General features: G+C 39.8%; 1 protein-coding gene across 1 annotated transcript in view; it reads right to left on the bottom strand.

Annotated features, from left to right (window-relative positions):
• Positions 1-19,870, bottom strand: part of PPM1H (protein phosphatase, Mg2+/Mn2+ dependent 1H) — a 127,895-nt gene that overhangs the window by 70,520 nt on the left and 37,505 nt on the right. Inside the window, exon 2 of the mRNA XM_086884587.1 lies at positions 2,021-2,189. Within this exon, the coding sequence (XP_086740713.1) occupies positions 2,021-2,189 (169 nt within the window). The remainder of the gene's footprint in view (positions 1-2,020; positions 2,190-19,870) is intronic.

The raw sequence follows: 19,870 nt of genomic DNA, 5'->3' as shown, positions 1-19,870 counted from the left end.
ATGGCACAGTGACACCCTTAGTGTCAAACAAACCCATTACCTGGACCAATGAGACTGGCAATTGTCTTGTTGCATTTTCTACACACAAACAAGCACTGTGGCAAAATGTTTGCTTCATGAAACATAATTAATGCATACAAAAGTTAAATACACTCCTGAAACCAAGCATCTTCCTGAACCAACAGCAGGCAGTTGCATGGACTTTCTAGGAAAGGCTTTTAAAAACACAGTTAATTAAAACAAATTCTGTTTTGCTTTGCATCTCTATATGTAGAGCTCCTAGTCCCAGCAAGTTCTGGGCACAAAAAGTTCTGGGCAAATCCCGGGCACAAAAAGTTTGCAAAAATGTACTTGAAAAAAGAAATCATGACTGTCTGAATACAATGAGGAATATCAGCACACAGGAATTGAAACACGATTTAAAGAAAGGTTTTAAAGAGGAAAGAACAGAGCCATTTGCAAACCCTGAGAATCTGTCAGTTTGAAAATGCTGCAGCAATAAAGAAGTATGAAACAGAACTGGAGGAGCAAGAGGCTGGGAGGGACACATTACAAGAGGAATACTTTTTTCTCAGGACCCCAATGAACCCTGCAGCCATCAGGTACAGTAAGCAAATTGTGGGAGAGAGACTAAAGCAGACTGTTAACCACCACCTGATTTAAAATAGACACAGTCCACTGAAAAACTAATTATCACTTAGGGACAACCTGTGTTTTCCAGCAGCAGGAATGCAGCATATTCACATCATAATCAACATTCAGACAGGGCATTTAGTACTACATGGTGAAATGTTGGAATTGAACGCACACTATCAATGACTGCTGGAGACTGAGCTCATGCTTAAAGAGCAGATAAAGTAATTAGCCAGTTAGGAAACAAGACAGAAGAAAAATAGCAGATGACTGCCAATAGACAAGTGTATGACATAAACCATACTTCACGCAAATAAGAGAAGCTACAGTCTGCAAAAATCACTGAATTTTGTGTGCTGGATAACCTTACTCTACCTGCATAAACCAGAAGGTTATCCTGCTTTAGTAGTTGATTAAATTAGAGAACACGGTATCTTTCCAATGTTGGCTGAAGATGAGGTTTAGTGGCTTAGATATAAGACACATTTTAACAGCCTATATGAACCTACATGGTTCATATAGGTCTTTACCTGACCCCTGTGTAGGCACAGTGAAAACAGCTGCCAATGCAGTGTCCACAGAGCTCCATGTAGTGCAAATGTGCCTACATGACAGTGCCGAAACTCAGAGCAGATGGAAGTTGACCTGTCATTTTGTGGCACCATGTATAAATTATTTCTGTATAAATTAATTCTGTATTAATTACAGAACCATAGAATGGTTTGGGATGAAAGATACTTTAACAATGATCTGGTTCCAACCCCTCTGCCATGGGCAGGAACACCTTCCACTAGACCAGGCTGCTCAAAATCTCATCCAACCTGGCCAAACTTCTCTGGGTAATCTGTTCCAATGCCTCACCACCCCCACAATGAAGAATTTCTGCCTAATATGTAATCTAAACCCTCTACTAGTTTGATGTCCTTACTCCTTCTCCTGTCACTACAGGATGTTGTGAAAGCTCCTCTCCAATTCCCTTTAGGTACTGGATGGCCAGTCTAAGGACTCCCTGGAGGACTCCCTTCTTAAGGCTGAACAGCCCCAACTCACAGCCTGTCGTCATAGAAGACATGCTCCAACCCTCGTCTTCATCTTCAAATTCTCAACATTGTATTTCAGAAATGAAACAGAAAAATCCAGGAGCATCCCCCTGACCATCTTTAAACTAAATGTCTTAGATGCAAGGAGCACTTTTCAATGCAAAAAAAATCATGTAGAAGAGCTATGAAAAATACAGTGAAATATTCTGCATTTAAGCAGAGATAATCAATAAGAGGTAACTGAAAAGATACAAAATATTCAGAAAACACCTTTCAGTGCCATATTCCTACATACTTTTATATTTTTTTTGTGTTTCTTCTCTGACAAGATACACAAGTTTGCTTACTGAATTGTCTTTCAGCTGGAGACCTTCTCCATTGGGCAGCGATGACCTCCGCTTTGTTGAAGAGTTCTTGTTTGGTGTAGAATTACTGCCTCCAGCTTTTTTCTTGACAAAGAGGACTTCACAGCTTGCTTGATCTTCGTTGTGCGTGCTCTTCCCTGCATTTATTACCCTAAGAAAAAAGCAAAACAAAAAAAGAAAACAGTGACCAGATCAGCAAAACGTAGGAGCCCCCATCTGTGTTTCACAATGTGACTCAAGATGTATGGAAGCAGAGTCCAGCATGTTGCAATTACTGACTGAATTAAAATACCTGACTGCCTCCCAGAGATACAAACATACACACAGGCATACTTGCATATTTCTGTACACGTACACATGACATAACAAGCATTTCCTGCAGAACTATGTGAATAGGAACCAATGGTTCCATGAGCATATTTCACCCCTAGGCATACCATACTGTTTTTAAAAAGGGACTACTTTATGGATGAAGTTGATAACACATATGCCTCCCAGTTGAAACATGAGATCCCCATTTGCTTTTCTACCTGTCAGCATCTCTGCTATAAATAATGAATCTGCTGGCTAAGAGTGTGCATTCTGTCAAGTTCCAAGTCTTTGCACAAACAAAATGCTTGCTATGAATCTACAAAGCTGTTACTGCTAAAGGCAGTCTGTTAAATGGCATATACTAGAAATGCTATGACAGAAATACAAAGCAAAGGCTTTGTCTCTGACAGGCAAGGCAAGCTTGCTTGTACCACAGCGATAAAGTGATGCATATTAAATACATCCCTCTTGTACTGCACAACATAACCCCCTGCCCTCTCGAAGTCTACTTCAAGCCATCTGTCCTACCTGCCCTGCAGAAAACAGAAGATGTGCACTAAGAGCTGCAGGCATGCAAAACCCAGCACTAAGAGCTCAGTACAAGCTTTTAATAGCCAAAGGCATTCTGAGACTTGTACCACAGCTTCCTCCCTTTGATCAGTCATGAGGCTGAAATAACAGCTATGCTACCAAGTTTTTAAGATCTTAATCAGAAGCCTGTGCTAACCAAAATACTGTGGTTACTATCATCAGTCTCAGAACAGTCAAGCTCAAACACATTTTCCACTTTTTACATGAGAATCTCATCACAAACTGACCAATTTTGCATCGGTTGACAGCCCTGAGTTCACACGGGGAAAATCTATGCAAGACGGAACAATGTCTTGGTCCAAGCAAGCAGAGACACTGTGACTTTATGCAAGCATGTCTTCTTCCACAAACACTATACACCCACTTCTCTTTACCTCGAGGTTTGGGTCAACAATTGACCGATACTCAGAGACAGTATTTCCACTACTGGATAAGCACTGAGTTTCATATCAGGCACACAAAGTCTTTAGAAACAACTGCTGCTTCCCCAGAAACTAAAACAGCTTGAAGGCACATCATGATCCTGATGGCAAGTTCAAGACATACCTGACATTTGAACTATAATGTTTTCATTACAGTAAAACTTTACACAATAGGAGAATACTTGCTAAAGGCTGTTGAAATGAAAAGAAAACAAAAATCAAAGGAAGGCTTGCAGGGAATCCTAGCTTGCTTGCTCTTGCTGAAATACCAGGTCTGTTTCAGCTCTGCTTAAAGGTAATACATTCTTTTTCACTTCCAAGGAGCAATATGGTGCTGTGCCATGCAAATGAGTATTCCTCCCTCTGAATAGAAAAAACAGTCTTTTTTAAAAAGAAAATGTATGTCCACTGCAGTTAACTGCTTTCAGAAATGAGGAGTTTCTTACAGTGCTAAATGCTACACATTGCAGACTACCTGTATGCACAATACCACCATTTGTTTGCAAGTATGTCTTGAAAATAAATGCTAATTGTGGATAAAATTATTTTGCAAAACACAGAGGGAAGAGATGAAGCAGCAATTAGTTGCAAGGCACTTGTGAGCAGTTTAACCATTCATTCCCTATAGCACTTAACCTTTAGGCAATTGCAGATTAAACACTGAGATGCAGTAAGCTTCCAGTCTAAAAGCTCTCATTTTCCTGACATTAGGAAAAGTAGAAGCATGTATTCAAAAATGGGGGGAAAGTGTCAGGGCGGGGCGGGGAAGGGCAGAAGACACAGCACACATGACGAAGTCATAAATGCCAAAGCATTTAAATCAGCTGACCAAGACCTGTTTGGTTTGAAATGCTACAAACATGATTAAAATATTGCAGCAGCAGAGAAAGTGTAGTTTTATCACATCAGGAACTAATCAATATTCAGTTTAGCTGATCAGTCTCCTTACTGATGCTGCTGTTTTCAGTCCTATTTTTAAAAAGAAGCAGAAGACAAGTAAGAGACAAAAGTTACTCCTTACAAACCTGGCTGCTTTCCTACCACTTATGTTCCTTACAAAAGTCATTGAACTCCTGGAGCTGCCCTGGTTTCTGAGCTTAGTGATGGACTTCAGGACTTGTATGGTGGAAGATGTTCTGATGTTTAATGACATGTCAGGTTATTCACAATATTATCATTTTATAAAGCCCTCATGAAGAAAGTTTGTCAATACACTGAACACATTAGAAAGACTATGAGAACAAAGTGACCCAACAGACTGGCTTGACAATCAGCTATAACAAAACACCTGGAGTTGAAACTGTGTTCCAAGTACCTTGCCAGAAGAGGATATGATCAAAAGGAACCTGGCAAGACTGAATACTGAGTAGACATGGGAGTTGGGGTGTCAGTGTATTGAGGAGGGAGGAATGGTGCTCTCCAAGAAATCAACTGTATCTCTAAGAATTTCAGTTTTCCTTTCTTCATCAGAGGATTAAGTATATTTTGTTCCTTGTGAAGGCCTGAAATTATCATAATGTCAAAATGGTGCTTATGGATCCTACCAGGTAATACAGGGTCTAGACAGCAAAAGCTGTTTTTTTCCTGACACAGGCAATCTTCTACTCTCATATCCGATCTCCCAGGCAAGTACTGGAAAACTGCTGTAGTGAAGCCCCATGATTTTTAATTTCAAATTTTCTACTATGTGTTGGTGCCTGATGCCAAGCACAGAAGCTGGTAACATCTAGTCAGCTTCAAACAGCTCTGTCTTTGCTGACTTTTGAAATTCTTTTCTTTCTGCAGTTTTCTAAATCCCTTCTCCAGGCAATTCTTTCAACCAGCTTTCCAATGCTGATTTCACTGCTGTTTTTCCTCCTTGCTCTCCCAGACTGCAACTTACCGGAACAAAATTCACATCTAAGCTGCTTATACAAATAACAAAGAAGTACTAACAAAATATTCATATCACCAAAAGGCAACTCTAACTTAGACCTCTGGAATTTTTTATGGAATAATCTGCCCCTCCTCCACTGATGAAGTACCTCAGCTTCCAAAGATTGCCCCCGTGTATTTTCTATCTAACTTATATTTTAAGTTGTCCACTAGTAAAGTGAACAAAGTGCTATAAAACAGCACCAATTATTTCAATTTCATTTTATAGTTAATATGTATAATAATGCACAGAAAAAAAAACAGTTTAAAATTAGAAGACTGAGGCCTACATAATTCTCTAGCTTACTTAGACACATGAATTCCTCCTTTTGTTCTCTCCTCCAAATTTCTCAAGACACTGATTAGACCTATTGATGATCAACTCCTTGCCATCCTTTTTCTCCTCTCCCCAATACCCATATATCTCCTATCCAATCTTTTATAATGTTCAATTCAAATAATATATCTAGATCAGATGTCCCTCTTCTTACAGAATTCGCTGTCTGTACTGTGTCAAACACATTTAAAAAATCCTAAAGTTTAGTTCGAGGTATAGAGTAGTAAAAACCTACCCTGCTTTCCAAACAGGAGCTTCCTGAAGCCTGCACAGTCAGCTGGTGAGCTTTGGTCATAGCTGAAGTACCTGCATCAACCTTGATGGATATTTCAGTATTTCATGAGTCTTAATCTTACACATGTCCTCAACTAAAAGCAAATCCACCAGATAGGAACCACCAGCTAGTTTGTTTACCTCACAATTAGGATTATCTTGGTATCTCCTGAGACCTCGAAGCCCATTTACCTAGATAGAAATGCAGGTCATGCTGTTCTTCTATTCTTCTCTCAACAAGCAGAGCTCAAAGTTCTATGCCAGGACCACTGACTGCAAAATCCTAAGTTTATCTTAAGAGAACCAAAACAGGCCTGGTAAACAAATCCAAAACAGGCTTTGATAGTTTCAAAAAACACCCCAAAACCATCCGAACCAATCCACAAACAAACACAAACCAAAAATAAAAACTTCAGTCTTTTGAAGCATTTCTACTCATTCCTCTTTTTTTTTTTTTTTTTTTGCATCAATACCAGCATATTCTCTTTGAGTGTTTTATTCGTTCCTATACCATACTCTTTGATATTACATTAAGTTGTAGTCACCCAAAATTCCAAGCTGTGCTGCAGCAGGAAAATTTTACCCACCAAAAAAATCCCCAATGCAGCTGCATTACCCACTTGGAGAAAAATATAGCCCACAATAGAAGCTTCAAACAGCTTATGAGCTGCAGTGAAAGAACTCTGCTTGTAAGATGCCCTAAAAGATGTTTTTACTTGGGGAACCCGTGCTCATTTGCTCCACAAATTTTAATCCAATACAAATGCAAAAGCTCCTCAGGGCTAGCAAGAAAAGAAGAGCTAGAAATAAAAAGATATATCCATAGGCAGCTTGTGGTACACTGCAATTTTCACTTCTACCTTCCTTTGGGGTTTCAGATTAGGAGTGGACACCTGTATTTGTTTTGACTCTGAATGAATCCATTCATCAGGAAGCACAAAGCCCTTCTCCCCTCAGAGGAGCTACAGCCAGCTTCTCTTACCAGCTGTGGCACTCACACACCACTCAACAGCTGCGTGACACCAGCTTGCATCCAACCCAACTAGTAACACAGAAGTAACCCTCATGAATGAATACTATAAGTACAGACAACAAACAATACATTCCTAGTTTTGTGTTATAATTTCAACAGTCTTAGAATGACGATTAAAGATAACATAAACAAAACAACTTTCACAGAAGTGTGGCTGGCTTTACTTCAACCTCCCACCTTTTTATTTTTTTTTCCCCTTTAATGGATAAGCATGTGAGTAGATGCCATTGCTTTTTTTTGTGACATCTCACTTACAGTCTTAGATTTCCAGGTAGGTGTCTGTTTCCTCCCTTTCACCCACATGTGATTTATTTCTGCACTGGCAATCAACTTGAAAGAGATTTTCTTCTAGCTGTTCACCTCCTCCCTCAGATGAAAGGCAGCTTTTCAAGCAGCCTAAACAGTTCCATTCATTCATTACTGTAACATTGTGCATGTCAAAACCAAAGCACTTACTAGTATTGTCCACTGCAGGCAGAAATTGAGGCCAGACATGAATCAGTTCTCTAAATCCATGGGGTTAAATAAAACTTTCATTTTATTAATCAAGGAAGAAGTGAATATTTAGCCATGAAATCTTGCAATGATATGTTGCAAAAATACGAGCAATTACACTGGTATAGTAGGTCAAGTTCACTTTGAGGCCCAGCTAGAAGCTATGACACCCATCAAGCTAATAAGAACTAATATGGGATTAAAATAGGCAAAGTATAAAAGTAGAATAGCATTATGCTGGAAATTTACCACACTTCAGTGTAATGTTCAGTGTAAATGATCATAACCTGGTAATACAGCTTGTCTTTGGGCTGAAATCAATGACATCTTGAAAGGGAAGTCCCTTTGATGTTATTTGCATGGAATTCCCAAAATGCTACAATGCAGCACACCACCCAGCTACCCTTTCAAAGAAAGATTAAATTCTAACTGACTGCCAGGAACAAAACAGCTGTAGGTCACTGCAGGAATGAGCAAGCTCTGTGAGCACTACACAGGGGGAGGCAGCTCTTTTTGATAATTAGCATGCAGCTATTGCAGAAGAAAACCAAGGGACGGTGAGCTCCAAGCAGATGCTGAGCCAGACCAGTGGGATACAAAGGTGGTTAAGCATGGCCTCACTTCAGAGCTGAGCAGTCTCAGCCACAGCTGGCAATAGTGCTTGCCAAATTCTTCTTCCTCACTTCTTCAGCTATCTAGCTATCAGAATGGGGCAAGAGGTTGCAAAAGCAAAGATTAATTTGACACTGTAAGAGAACCACCATTTATTTCCCACAAAGGACAATTGCAGAGAATGCCAGGTCAGACTGCTCATCATCCATATTTAAAGCAACTTTGCCTGGCTGTTCAACGCTTGCTGAAATATAAGCAAGAGACCCAGAAGACAATGAGAATAAACAACTTTGTGTTGACCCGTGTCCCTCTAGTCCAGTTTCCACTAACACACTTGGACCTTTTTCTTCTTCTCTCCAATGGTTAAGTTCTCAAATCCTGCTAATCTGGGGAAAATGGGCCTGAACTTATTTCCATGGTATTCAGGAAGAAGTTGCCTTGAAAGTACTTCAGGTTATGCTTCTTATATGAACAGAGCACATTCAGTCTGGTAAAGTCAGCCTCCAGATGAATACATTTGCACAAAAAGTATGAGATTTTTATGTATTATTATATTTTTCTAGATTTTTTTTGCTGATAAAGCTTACCTTATGTTATTACGTTATAATATTATGTTACCACATTATAACATTATTATGTTGTTGCTAATGCTTACCAGCTTTGGCTGGTGTGATATATTTGCAGCTTCAAATTGAAGCAGAAGACATTAAAAAACCCTTAAATAGTAGTGAAAACAAATGGACCCCTTCTACAGGAATATCCTTTATCATGTTTTTGCATCTATCCTAGATCTCACATTCAAGATGGGAACCAAATTTCTGCCATTCCTTTCCCTCTAATGCAAAGGTAAAGCAGCCACTTCTATGTCAGTGCCCATGAGCTGTACACCACCTTCTGCATGTGAGGCTGAATATAATCTTTACCATGACATCCGTCATAAAGATGGCACCACAGCGAGACACAGTCTGATAAAATGGTTACACATGAGATTCAACTGTCCCCACAGAGTTATGCAACAAATACAGAAATCATTCCGGTTAAGATGATGAAAAGCTAAGGGAAAGCAACCTGCCTCTAATTGCTACAGCAAGGGGCATCTGGGTTTCAGAAATATTCACTCTGTCCACAAGCTCAGCACTACTACACCACCAACTACTACTACTACACCAAACCCCAGCCAAAAGCTCCATTTGAATTGACCTCATATTTTTGCTTTCTTTTAGACTTTTAAATGAATACGCATATGACAAGGATGCATGAAGAAAACAGAAGACTACTTCCCTCTCCTCCTCAGTTTCTTTCCTGAAGTTCTACTTTTGAAAGCATATCTAAAATAAACCCTTTCTTCCTTACAGAAATGCCAATTACATGCAAATAAAAGTTCTCCTTATGCTTACAGTGAAGCAAATTATGTGCTTAAAGTAATGCAGTAAATCCCACATCTTTAGACTGTGATGCTGTAGACTGCAGTCTCAGCTTCAGGGTTAAGAGAAATCAAGATAAATGGCTTATGCAAAACTGGTCCAAGCTTTGAAAAAAATTATCTCTCATATTTAGCATGTGTGAAAGTTAACCCCAAGAGATGAGCAGTGACAGTACTAATCCCTTTTATACAGCTGTCAACTGAATTTAGCCTAAATATAATCTCTGCAAGTGTGACAGAGAAGGTACAAATTTCCACAGATGCACACTAATGCCTTACTCACAATATCCCTCTACTGCAGCAGGTACTTGAAGCCCCCATAATCTGAAAGAAGACAATCTTCTAATTTTTTCTTAAAAGTCATTATAGAGACTGTGTATGTATGGAAGCACACATATGCAAGGCAAGGGGGAGTAAAAAAGAAAAAAAACCCAAAGAAACCACATTACATACAGCTTTAGTATCACAAGTAGGACATTAATTCAGAGTCACTCATATGCTGGTAATTTTTAATAATTAAAGGAAAACTACACTCTGCTGCTGGAGTTTTACATTCATCACTTTTCCTCTGGGAGAACATTAGCTGGCAGATCTGCAGGAAGGGACCATGTGCAAAAACCACTCCAATGACTTTTTGCAATAGAAATGTGCCACAAAACCCAGTCTTTTACTTCTGTTACTAAAATTGCATTCCTAGACCTCATCTTTGAAGCTGTTAAAATAGAAGCTAAATGCAAACCAATGAAATATCAGCAATCCTGAGCCTGAAAAAAAAAGATTACCAAAAAATGGCAGCTCCCTTAATCTTGATAGACCATGATTCATCAAAACTTTTGTAGTGATCATTAATTTATTCCTCTTGGCACTAACAATCAATTCCAAAATTAGCTTTCCTAAATTTGAAGTATAAAAAAGTTACAGAAATTAAAGCAAAAGAGGATTAAGAAAATTTTGCAGTACTTAAACATACATTTCATATACACCCGAACACAAACACTACTAAACAAAAACCTGTGGTGTTCCTCACACAAGTTACACAAAATTCAGTTAAATATTATGTCATTGAAAACACTTATTTTTCATGTAATATAGGTCAAAATGCTTAATATCTTTGCCCAGTTGTTCAGCCATCACAGATGAAATTTTTCAGGCGCAATGTTAATTTAGAGTGAAAGTCTACATAGAAACCCTGGTAAAATCAGTGCCAGTAAAAGAAGAACAATAGCCAAATGCAGAATTTCTACCCAAGAGCAGGAAAAAAGCAGTGAGCAGTGAGTATCTGGCTCTGTGTGATTGTGTGCATGCACACAGCTTGGAGTCAAGGGTGTCTTCTCCAGCCACATCTTTATCCAGAGGGAAGGTACTGAAGCTCTAGGGTCTGCACAACACCTACTAACATGGTATGCCACAACCTCAGGGTAAATTTCCCCAAAGGCTCTTTCTGTCCTTGCAGGGAGTGGGATGAAGAGATGTGTTCCACCCAGGAGCAGAGGAGGCTTAACAAGGTTAAGAAGTTTTGGAAGGTGCAAAACGAGAGAACCAGAGCTTGGAAGTGTCCTCTGGAGGTCATCTGGTTCAAAGCCCTGCTCAAACAGGGTCACCTAGAACAGGTGTCCAGGACCATGTCCCTGTGGGAATGCAGAGGGAGCAAAGCACAAGAGGCTTATCTTACCTGATGTGTGCACAGGAGTTGCCCTGAGCATGAACAACTCACTGACACCCTGTGAAGTCTGAAAGGTCACGCTTCTCCAGCGCTGCTATTTCTTCTACTTGTGCTGTGCAATCTGCCTCCACTACAAACCTTACCCTTTCCAAAGTCAACAGTGCAAGCACCTAAAAAGGCTTGATCCAAGTTTTCACTTGTACATGCAACAGGCACACTGGAAAGCCTACAGACTGCCAAATACTTAGCACAAACACAGTAAAAGTAGGGCGAACATCGAATACTTCAAAAAGCACTATAACAAAGGAGAATCACTTGTGCCCAAAGAGGCCTAGACAAGATTGCATAGCTTGACACAAACTTAAGCAGCCCTGATGGGGTAGATCCTGCACAGTGTGACCAAAGGCACATGCAATCCCAGAGAGGTCTAAACGAGAACAAAGTCTACACCAGAACCAACTGACTACTGCAACTTCCATGTAAACCCCTCCAGGCCACTCAGACCACTGAAAATTAAAAATGTGTCAATATCTGTAAAAATATGTATAGAAAATAGTAAAGTATTAGAGTGTCCCTAGCCTCCTACTACACCAAGGAACAACTTGCTTTCAGAAATTATAAACTGCATAAAGCTGTGAAATATGCACAAAGGCAAAGAGTGAAATTGGAAGTTGGAATTTATACACCCTTAGATGAGATTCTAAATAAATAAATAAAATATATATTAAAGTATGTATTCAGACTGGAAGGAAAACCCACAGAATTCAGCAACTGAATAACCTGTAAAATTAGCAAGAGACAACTTCTCAGGCAAAGGGTGAAAAGCAAACTTCAAGTATCCCCCTCTCTTGGCTTTCCCAATATAAGCAACCTCCACCTTCATATAACAGTGTGCTACCCCAAAGGGACACCTGTGTAATGAAATTATTATTTTTTTTTTTTAATCCAAATCAATGTATTTCCACAATGAGACTGAAGAGACAATATGAAGGTAGAAATAGCAAATAACAGGGAGGAGAAGTCCCATCTAACATTTCTGAAAAAGAAAGCTATGAAGCTGTATCTTAGGAGTTTAGGAAGCTGGTAATGAGAAAGAGACGGTGCACCCCAGTTCAGTGGTATGTAACTGTGAACATCAAGTACTGATACGTCTCTTTTCTGGGAAAATCCACTCAGGTTTGTCTTTGGTTTCAAGGAGATGAGCCCAGAGCACCTTCACCTTGGCACTGGCAGTAGCTCTGCATCAAGAAGCCAAGCACTTTTAATCTTCTTTCATGTCTACATGTGTCTAGTCACCCACATGTGACTGCTGTGACAAGTATGGTCCCCAGAGGTGAGAACTAGTCAGATGTCTACCTACGGTGCAGACAGCTAAGTCTGCTTATTAAGTCTGGGTGATTAGCTGAAGAGAAAGAAGACATCTGGGGGCATGATTCATCTGACCTATTTTAGTTGTTTACATAGCATGAAATGTGTCTTCCTCTTCTCGGGTAATAAAGCTGAGCCTAGACACTGACACAGCAGGTTGTCAGCACATGGTCAGATGATTCCCACTTACATGCCTGAGCTTCTGAGGGTGGAGGGAGCAAAACAAACATACAAACAAACAAAAAAACAAACATACAAACTAACAAAAACCCCAAACAAACAAAAAAACAACCCAAAACCAAAAAGCCCATCAACTTCCCTTTCAATAAGTTTTTTTGCTATTTGAAATGTATTTTCCTCAAAATGCATCTTTGATATGTAAGCCCTTTGGTATGACTAATGCCACCCAAAGCAGAGAATTAGGGTTTAAAGCAAGGCAGAAGAAACAGAAATAAATGCAGCAAAAATTACTTTTAAAATAAAGGCCAAGGACATATTTGCCTTATAGTTCCTGATGCAATATGTGAGTTTAGCATGGTGTAACTATTTAAATGCATCTAAAACAGCTGGTGGAATTTTCAGACTCCAAAGAAGATAATTGTCAACCTTATTCACAGCAATTAAATCTGTATAGGCTAAAATAGGATCTATTGTTCCCCACAAATACTGGGACTGGAGCCAGAAGTAACTTCAGTGGAACAGAAAGTTGGCAGCTTGGAAAGGGGCTGAGAGCTGCATATTCTCTAGCATAACAGGGAAAAAGCCCAGCCCACAATCAGGGACCAAAGACAAGCTCAGAGACTTTTTCATAAGAAGGATTTCTCCTCTTCTGAAAGTACCAGGGAGATGTCAGAAATTAATAGTGAAACAGACGTCAATATAGACTTATCTCAGTCCATACTCCACACACATGGAAATGTATCCAACAATTTCTTCTGGTGACTGAAAAGAAGAAAGTTAGATATTATTATTGCTATATTTAGACATTTGCACACTACCTAGATACATACATTTGGAGTCCTTGAGTACAGGATATTTAGATAGGCACAGAAAGCTGGATAGCTCTTACTAAGAGGCCAACACTACCAGTACAGAAACAATAATTAATCTGCTCTCAATTCAAAATTATCAACAAGTGGCAGCAAAGGATTTGCAAATCGTTTGCCAAGGACAAAACACCTCCAGCAGCATTAAGTGATGGCTGTTAAACTGCCACACACACACAAAAAAAGCGGGGGGAGCCACAAAGAGCTGGTGCATGATCTTCAAAGCAATGCATAAGCTGTCCCACACTTTTAACTGACGTCAGTATAATTGTCCTTCCCTCTACCCATCAACCAGCTCAGAATACCAACCTTTTCTCATCAGAGTGTGTGTTTCAAGGGTAGGGGTAATTCTTCAATTCAGGAAAAGGAGATTTACTCCACAGACTCAAATAATCACAAAATACAATCACACAACCTACTGTACAAAATTAGTGTTTCCTGAACCAGTTAAAGCACCATACTTCCTTAATGCTTTGAAGACATGCATAAATAGATATATGTATATATACATATAGATATATATACCCCATATGTATATTTTTACAGGGATAAACTTATTTGATTAGGACACATTTTATTTACTATGTAAAGATTAAGAAATACAATCTCTGAGTGTTGAAATAAAATGCCCCACAGAAGTACACAAGTAATTACAGAATACACAAGTAATCAGCATGGCAATTAGAAAAGAAAGATTTGAAGCACAGAGGAGTCTTCCCCTATTGAGAAGGGAAAGGAAAAAAATTAAAAAGCAAGCAAAAAAATTTCAATTCCTCTAAAATGTTGACTATATCAGTAAGCACAAAATTCAGTCTTACAAAGAAGCTATTTGGAGTAGAAGAAATAGGTTCTTCCACGGAAGGGAGAGTGGTTCCAGCAGGGGCAAAGGTGTCTCCTGCCACACTGCCTACTGTTACGCAGGTCTCTCCTTTAACACATACATTAAAAATTGTGTGGCCTCACAGGATGAACAAGTGAAAGAACAGCACCTGAGTGAAGGCACACTGCCTGACTTCTTCCAGAGCAGCATTATACACTCAGGGCAAAGTTGCCCATTTAGGTCTGCAAAGAAACCAGTCTGCAGCAGACTGATTAGCAGCAACTATGTCTATCTCCTCCCCTACCCACTGGAGGATGGTGGTGCCAACAGGAAAGAAAGATGCCAATCTTCCAACCTGCCAACCCATAGTCCTTATGATCTGCTTCCATTCATAAACTGGAACAAAACAAAAATCAGTTTCTGAAGCATCTTCAGAACGGCCTTAGCACAGCCGCTCTGTCCCTGATGCGTAAGAACTCCAAGGTAGCATTTTGGAGTAGACAGCAGGCAGCAAGCACAGCTATTTACATACCTTACTGAACATTTTTTAAAGGAACATTACTCTCCTGCTGTAGTACTGGGACCAGACACCACCAAGTCAATGCCAAAGGAATGGTCCACTTTGTGCTTCATGGTCTCCTAGTGTACATGGTGCATGCTCCAACCTCAGTGCTTGCTCCAGTCTCAGTTAATCACATTTTATCACTTGAGCTTAGACAAATATGTCTCTGTGTGATTCTTTCCCTTCTTGTGAAATTTATTCTGGCTGGCACTTCTTTTCCCTTTTATGAAGAGAAGAGGCTTTTCCAAGAGGCTGGATGCTGAAGGACAATTGCATCGCCTTTTGTTGTTGTTTTGCAAGTAGTATTTCTGCTTAAGAAGGCATGGGTTTTTCAATTACAGCAAAAAATTACTAAAATTGCTTAATCCTCTTACTTCCACATGCATTAAACTTTGCCCAGTCTTCTGGATTTACCGTACTTTTTAGACCATAACTAGCCAATGAATATAAAATGCATTTGTGACTCCATCAATGGAAGGCCAGGGGATTAAGCAGTAAGTATGCCATCTTTTGCATACAAAAACTTCACTGCACTGTTTCCTTACCTCTATGACAACAGTACTTCCCCCACCCCTGATTTATCTGCTGCTTACCAGCACAAACTTAACTACAAGGAAAGGAAAACAAAAATTGAAATGCCTACTTACAATGGTTTTGATGGGGAAGAGAGAATTTGCTTCACAGAGCCCCTAGTATGGGGCTATGTTTTGGGTTTGTGCTGAATACAGTGATAATAATAGAGGGGGTTTTTTGTTGTTTTTTTTTTTAATTTTTTTTTTTTTTTTTGGTTTGTTATTGCTGAGAACAAAATGAAGACAAGGCCTTTTCTGCTTTTTGTATGGCAGTGTTGGGGAAGAGACTGGGGGGAGTATTGTTCCCTGTCACCTGGGAGGAGACACATCCTGGACAGGTGACCCAAACTGGCCAAAGAGATGTTCCAGACTTAAACTGAGGGAAAGAAGATGGGGGATGTCATTTTTCTTCCCCAGTAACCATTAGATGTGATGGGGCCCTGCTCTCCTAGAGCTGGCTGAGCACCTGCCCACCCAAGGGAAGCAGTCCTTTAATTCTCTGTTTTGCTTTGCTTGCATGTTCAGCTTTTTCTCTCCTTGTTAAACTGTCTTTGCCTCAGCCTATGGGTTTCCTCACTTTTACTCCTCTGATTTTCTAGTTGGTAGTTGGCATCACAGTATAACACCTTTTTTTGCCATTTCCTTCATCAGCTAACAGACAAGGATGCAATGTGCTGTGAAATATACCAACTAATATTCTCTTAGGATACGGTATGTTTTGAACACGATCCAAATATTCAGTGGAATTTTTGTCTCTAGCGATGAAACTTCGTGCCCAATTACATTTTGAATAGCCTCAATAATTAGTGCAAAGAGAGCTACAGTGATAATTGTATCCATTAGACTTCTGAGCTTCCAGCATTTTTATCTGCCTATGACTCCACAGTGGCCTTCAAATGGGCTTTAAATATCACAATTAAAAAAATTGAACAAAAGAATTATTATAGTTAGTCCTCAATAGTCAACACAGACCTTCAAAATTGTCTTGATTAAGGTAGGACTGATCATTTTTACTACATATTAACAAAGAAATGCATTGTTTGGATGGGAACAATACTCCCCTAACTGTTTAAATCATCTCAGGCTTTGTCCCTTACCAAGTGTCTTCAAAACACTAAGAGGGTTATCTTCAGTAACAAAGGCAGCATCACTTCATTAGGAGGCCAAGAAAGCAGGGAGAGAAGGGGATCACACTCAGCTTGTTTGCTCTAAGAATATTTCCTGCATCACCACCACTCCATAGGCATTTATAAGACTCAAGGGATAATGCAGTCAAACTAACATTCAGTTTGTGGGGCTGTTTTACATATCATTTAGGTGCTCGCCATGAGGTGAAAACTCCTCAACCCCATCTATATTAGGTCTCAAAAAAACATTGCAACTCTACTAAGCTTATCTGCCTGAAGAATTGCTCTTTCAAAAATAATGAGACCACCTTTGCCTTCAATATATTTGATAATGCCTGTTTAATCGGAGAAAGAACTATTTTTGTCACTATGTGAGGAAAGAGACTATCCATCTTGTCAAGGTAAGAGGTGGGCATGCTCTTATGCACTATCATTTTGGTCAGAAGTTAATGGAAACAAGCAAGAGCTCAGAGATATGAACAGAGTTTGAGACATGTGTCATGCTTATTCCTCACCTCTCAGGCATTCTGATACTCATAGCCCTTTGCATTTTCAAAAGCAAGTCAAAAACTGCACAGAAGCCTGAAACAGCCTAATGGAACAAACAGCTTTTCTTTCCAGCTTTGGCAGATTACAAGAATAATGAAGTTTCCACACCTTTGGGAGCCAAATAAAAATAATAAAAATCCCCAAACTAGCATGGGCAATTCTGTAAATGAGCAGATGGATAGAATAGTATGTAAACAAAAACCAGAATGTTTCCCTTCTCCTATTGTAGCTTATTTGTATCTGCCTCCCAGCCATGCAGGCCTATAGCCTACAACATATTCCTGGTGCTTTGATGAGTGCAGAATGCAGTGAAACAGGCAGAACTGCTGCTCATTAGAATATGCCAATTAATTCTTGATTTCAGAATCATATATGAAAATATATTTCAACTACCTCTCGCATATAAAATCAGAGTGCAGCTCCATTTATATTTGCTGCTGGGGGAAGGTGGTGAACACCAGAGAACACAGCCAGCAAGCACAGCCAGCTCCAAGACTATTTGTCACAGTGTGAGGCTCCTGTAGGAGCTCATGTTGCACCTCAAGGTCAGTCCCACACCAGCTTTGTTCCTGCACCTCAGATGAGCTTTACTGATGACACACATCTACAGGGATTTCCACTGGGAAGCAACAGCTCAGTGGTAATGTGCACTACAACAAAATCTTCCCACTCAGATAAAATGTAGCACAGCTTACGCAAACCCATTTTGTTGAGGTAAAATCACCCTCTAAATAGAGCTTTCTGACATAATCCTAGCACAGTAAGGGGGACAAACAGCATGAGGAATGCTAGTCTGGGGAGAGGAAAGCGACAGATGAATGGCTCTGATAACACATTATGCGTAAGGAGAGAAAAATTATTTTTTCCCATGCATGTTCTACAGCTGCCTTGAAGTGAAAAGTGAAGTTACATAGACTGGAGCCATCTATCAGCATCCCAGCAATTAATAATAATAGTCCTTCAAGTGTTTATTCACAGTTTTTGATTTAGAAGTACATCTCTAAATCTGAATTTTGTATTTGACAACATGTATGCCTCCATTACTTTTCAAATAGATATTATTAATCAGAATATAATCCCCTTCTTCAGATCTCTCAGACAGAACTGTAAAAAACCCATTTTTTTCAAACTAAGAAACAGGCTTTTTCACCTACACAAAGGTTATACAGCCCAGGTCAAGGGACAGAAAAGTATACCCTAAATCCAAACACCCCGCCTACCCTCTCTTCTGACCTCATACAAAGCTAGCAGGACTGCTTTATAGTCCATAGAGTTTCCTTCACCTGTGCTAACACCTCCAGACAGGCAGTTTAGCAAATATACTCTTCCATATAGAAGTATCTTCTGAGCTGGACAACCACTGGCTGCTCCTATTCCCAGTAAGTTTGTCACTGAAGTCAAGTTGGGAAAAGAGTTGGAGGGTGAAACTGGGGGGTTTGCTTTCCAGTGCTTAGGCACCTACATCTCTTGGTATCATAAACTGGTGTCCCCAGGCTGAGCAATGACATTTCTCAGCCAGTGACAGGGTGCTGATACTCAGTCAACAGCATTTCCCAAATACCAAACACAGGGTTTGCTATTTTCAAGACCAGGAAATCCAGTTCCACAACTCAGCATTAAAGGATGATTCTGCAGCTGAAACTTGTTGAGAACTGTGGGTTAAACCTTCAGTAGTCTCAAAAGTAGCAAAAAAGGGGATGTGGGATACTTAGCCTTACATTTGAAGTCATTTTCCTACAAGTTACCAAGAAAAATAATTTTTGTTTCTTCTTCTACTTAGCCACTTACAAGTTTCCTTTCTCCCAACTGTAACTAAGAATAATTACAAGTTCAACATTAACAGTGGGTTCAAACAATCCCATTTTCTTGGGACCTCAGGCCCATCATCTCAGAAAAGATCACCCCTAGGCAGAAGACTGACAGAATCAACACGTACCCTCCCAACTGTCCCTAGACCCCAAGTGGACTTATTTCTGCAAGAAACTGAAAGACTAATTTAGAGTACGCCTGGAAAAGCAAGTGCTTTTCCTGCCTTCAGTTCCACATCCCCAGATGTCAGCTGAGTTCACTGTTTTCTCATCTCTCCAAACAGGGAGTCCGTACTCTGCACCCCAGGAACGACACGTGGCTGGTTTTATACAGTGCTTCTTCTCAGCCCCGTCTCCTTCTGCACCTCTGGCCATTAGCTGTAGTAGGTAAGCCGGGGAAAAAAGGATTACAGCGAACCTTTTCATTACCCAGCTCTATCTGCATACTCAGGACAGATTCTAATGCAGTAGAAACCAATATTAGCACTACTTTTAAAAAAAGGAAAAGCTGGCTCCCACTCGGTATCTCATTTATTAGGAGATGACAGATGTTCTTAACAAACATTGGTAAAGAAGGATAAAATCAGCAAAATTAATATGTATTTGCAACCAGCACTGCTCTGAAAAGACAACATCATTTTTTATGTCATATCAGTCAAACCCACAGAGGTTTACCAATCACAACCTGCAATCGCACCAAACATATTGGTTGCCTTAGGCAACTGCGCTTTCTGCCTCAGCAGAAGAGATAACTCAGGTATTGAATCAGATAAACTGTAATTTTTTGGCTAATAAAAGCCCATATGTCAGTCTTTTATCCTTCTAGCAAATCAAGAAGCAGCTATGTTGAATCAAAGGCTCGAGATTCAGCTCAGGCAATAAGGCCTCATAAAGAGTCTTGTGAG

This window comes from Cyanistes caeruleus, chromosome 4 (genome assembly GCF_971803275.1).
Source record: "Cyanistes caeruleus chromosome 4, bCyaCae1.hap1.1, whole genome shotgun sequence".
In the NCBI taxonomy this organism is placed as follows: domain Eukaryota; kingdom Metazoa; phylum Chordata; class Aves; order Passeriformes; family Paridae; genus Cyanistes; species Cyanistes caeruleus.
Note: the sequence above shows the minus strand (reverse complement) of the source record. Positions and strands in the feature narration are given on the sequence as shown.